The sequence below is a fragment of the Penaeus monodon genome, chromosome 31 (assembly GCF_015228065.2).
Source record: "Penaeus monodon isolate SGIC_2016 chromosome 31, NSTDA_Pmon_1, whole genome shotgun sequence".
Taxonomy (NCBI): Eukaryota; Metazoa; Arthropoda; class Malacostraca; order Decapoda; family Penaeidae; genus Penaeus; species Penaeus monodon.
The window spans coordinates 20,442,122-20,442,946 of record NC_051416.1 but is presented as its reverse complement, the minus strand read 5'-3'; the positions used below and the strand labels follow the sequence as shown (position 1 = coordinate 20,442,946).

Sequence of the window (825 nt, the reverse complement as noted above, 5' to 3'; positions counted from 1 at the left end):
ACCTGAAGCTCTAACTTAGATGTTGTAGTTTATGAATTATCATTAAATTAAGAAAATCTGTGAAATAGTCTCTATGGAAATTCTACATCTATATTTTATTGGTGTGTTTCAGTACAATGTCCCGCAATTTAGTCTTTGTGTATGGCTCCCTCAAGCAAACCCAGCCTAATCATCACTGGCTGACGGACAAGGCAAACGGAGAGGGTCATTTACGAGGACTTGCCACAACTGAGGAGAAGTTTCCTCTTGTTGTCGCTTCTCGATACAATATTCCCTATGTACTCGCATCCCCTGGGACTGGAAAGGTATAGTACTTTCTTTAGTTTTAAAATCTGAAGGGGTGTTTTATATTGTTGTCATATAATAATCCCTTGCTGGAAGTACTTGAGAAGTTTAGAAGTTTTCTGAATTGTGGAAGTTTTTTTTCACATAGTTTATGTGCTTTTCACTTCAAAATTCAACTTAAACATAATTGTTAATATAAATTCGCTCTCGCCATGAAAGGTTTGTGAATGAGAAGATTATTATCCAAAAACAAGATCTTATTTCTTCATCATGTGATGTATATTTATTGTCATTGTAAATCTGATCCGTTCTTGAATTGATAAATGTTGAAGTATTGAAGAAAATTCAAGCAGTTTTCATCCCATAATTCCTGGATTGTAATTATCCACTTCATTTTATTTGTCATATAATTCTTTAATTTTATTGTTAACAAATCTACAGGATTCTTTTGCAGCATTTGCATTTACATCCTATTCTCGCTAACAGCATTGCATCTTCAGAGTAATTATTATTTATCATATGCATATGTGTGTGTGTATG

At 33.2% G+C, this 825-nt stretch overlaps 1 protein-coding gene across 2 annotated transcripts in view; it reads left to right on the top strand.

The window, feature by feature from the left end:
• The window catches only part of LOC119593076 (putative gamma-glutamylcyclotransferase CG2811), a gene marked incomplete at its 3' end in the record, with an annotated part of 7,750 nt that overhangs the window by 3,785 nt on the left and 3,140 nt on the right, over window positions 1-825 (top strand). For both annotated transcript variants that reach the window (XM_037941998.1, XM_037941996.1), the window contains 1 exon segment: window positions 113-305. In XM_037941998.1, the coding sequence (XP_037797926.1) occupies window positions 113-305 (193 nt within the window).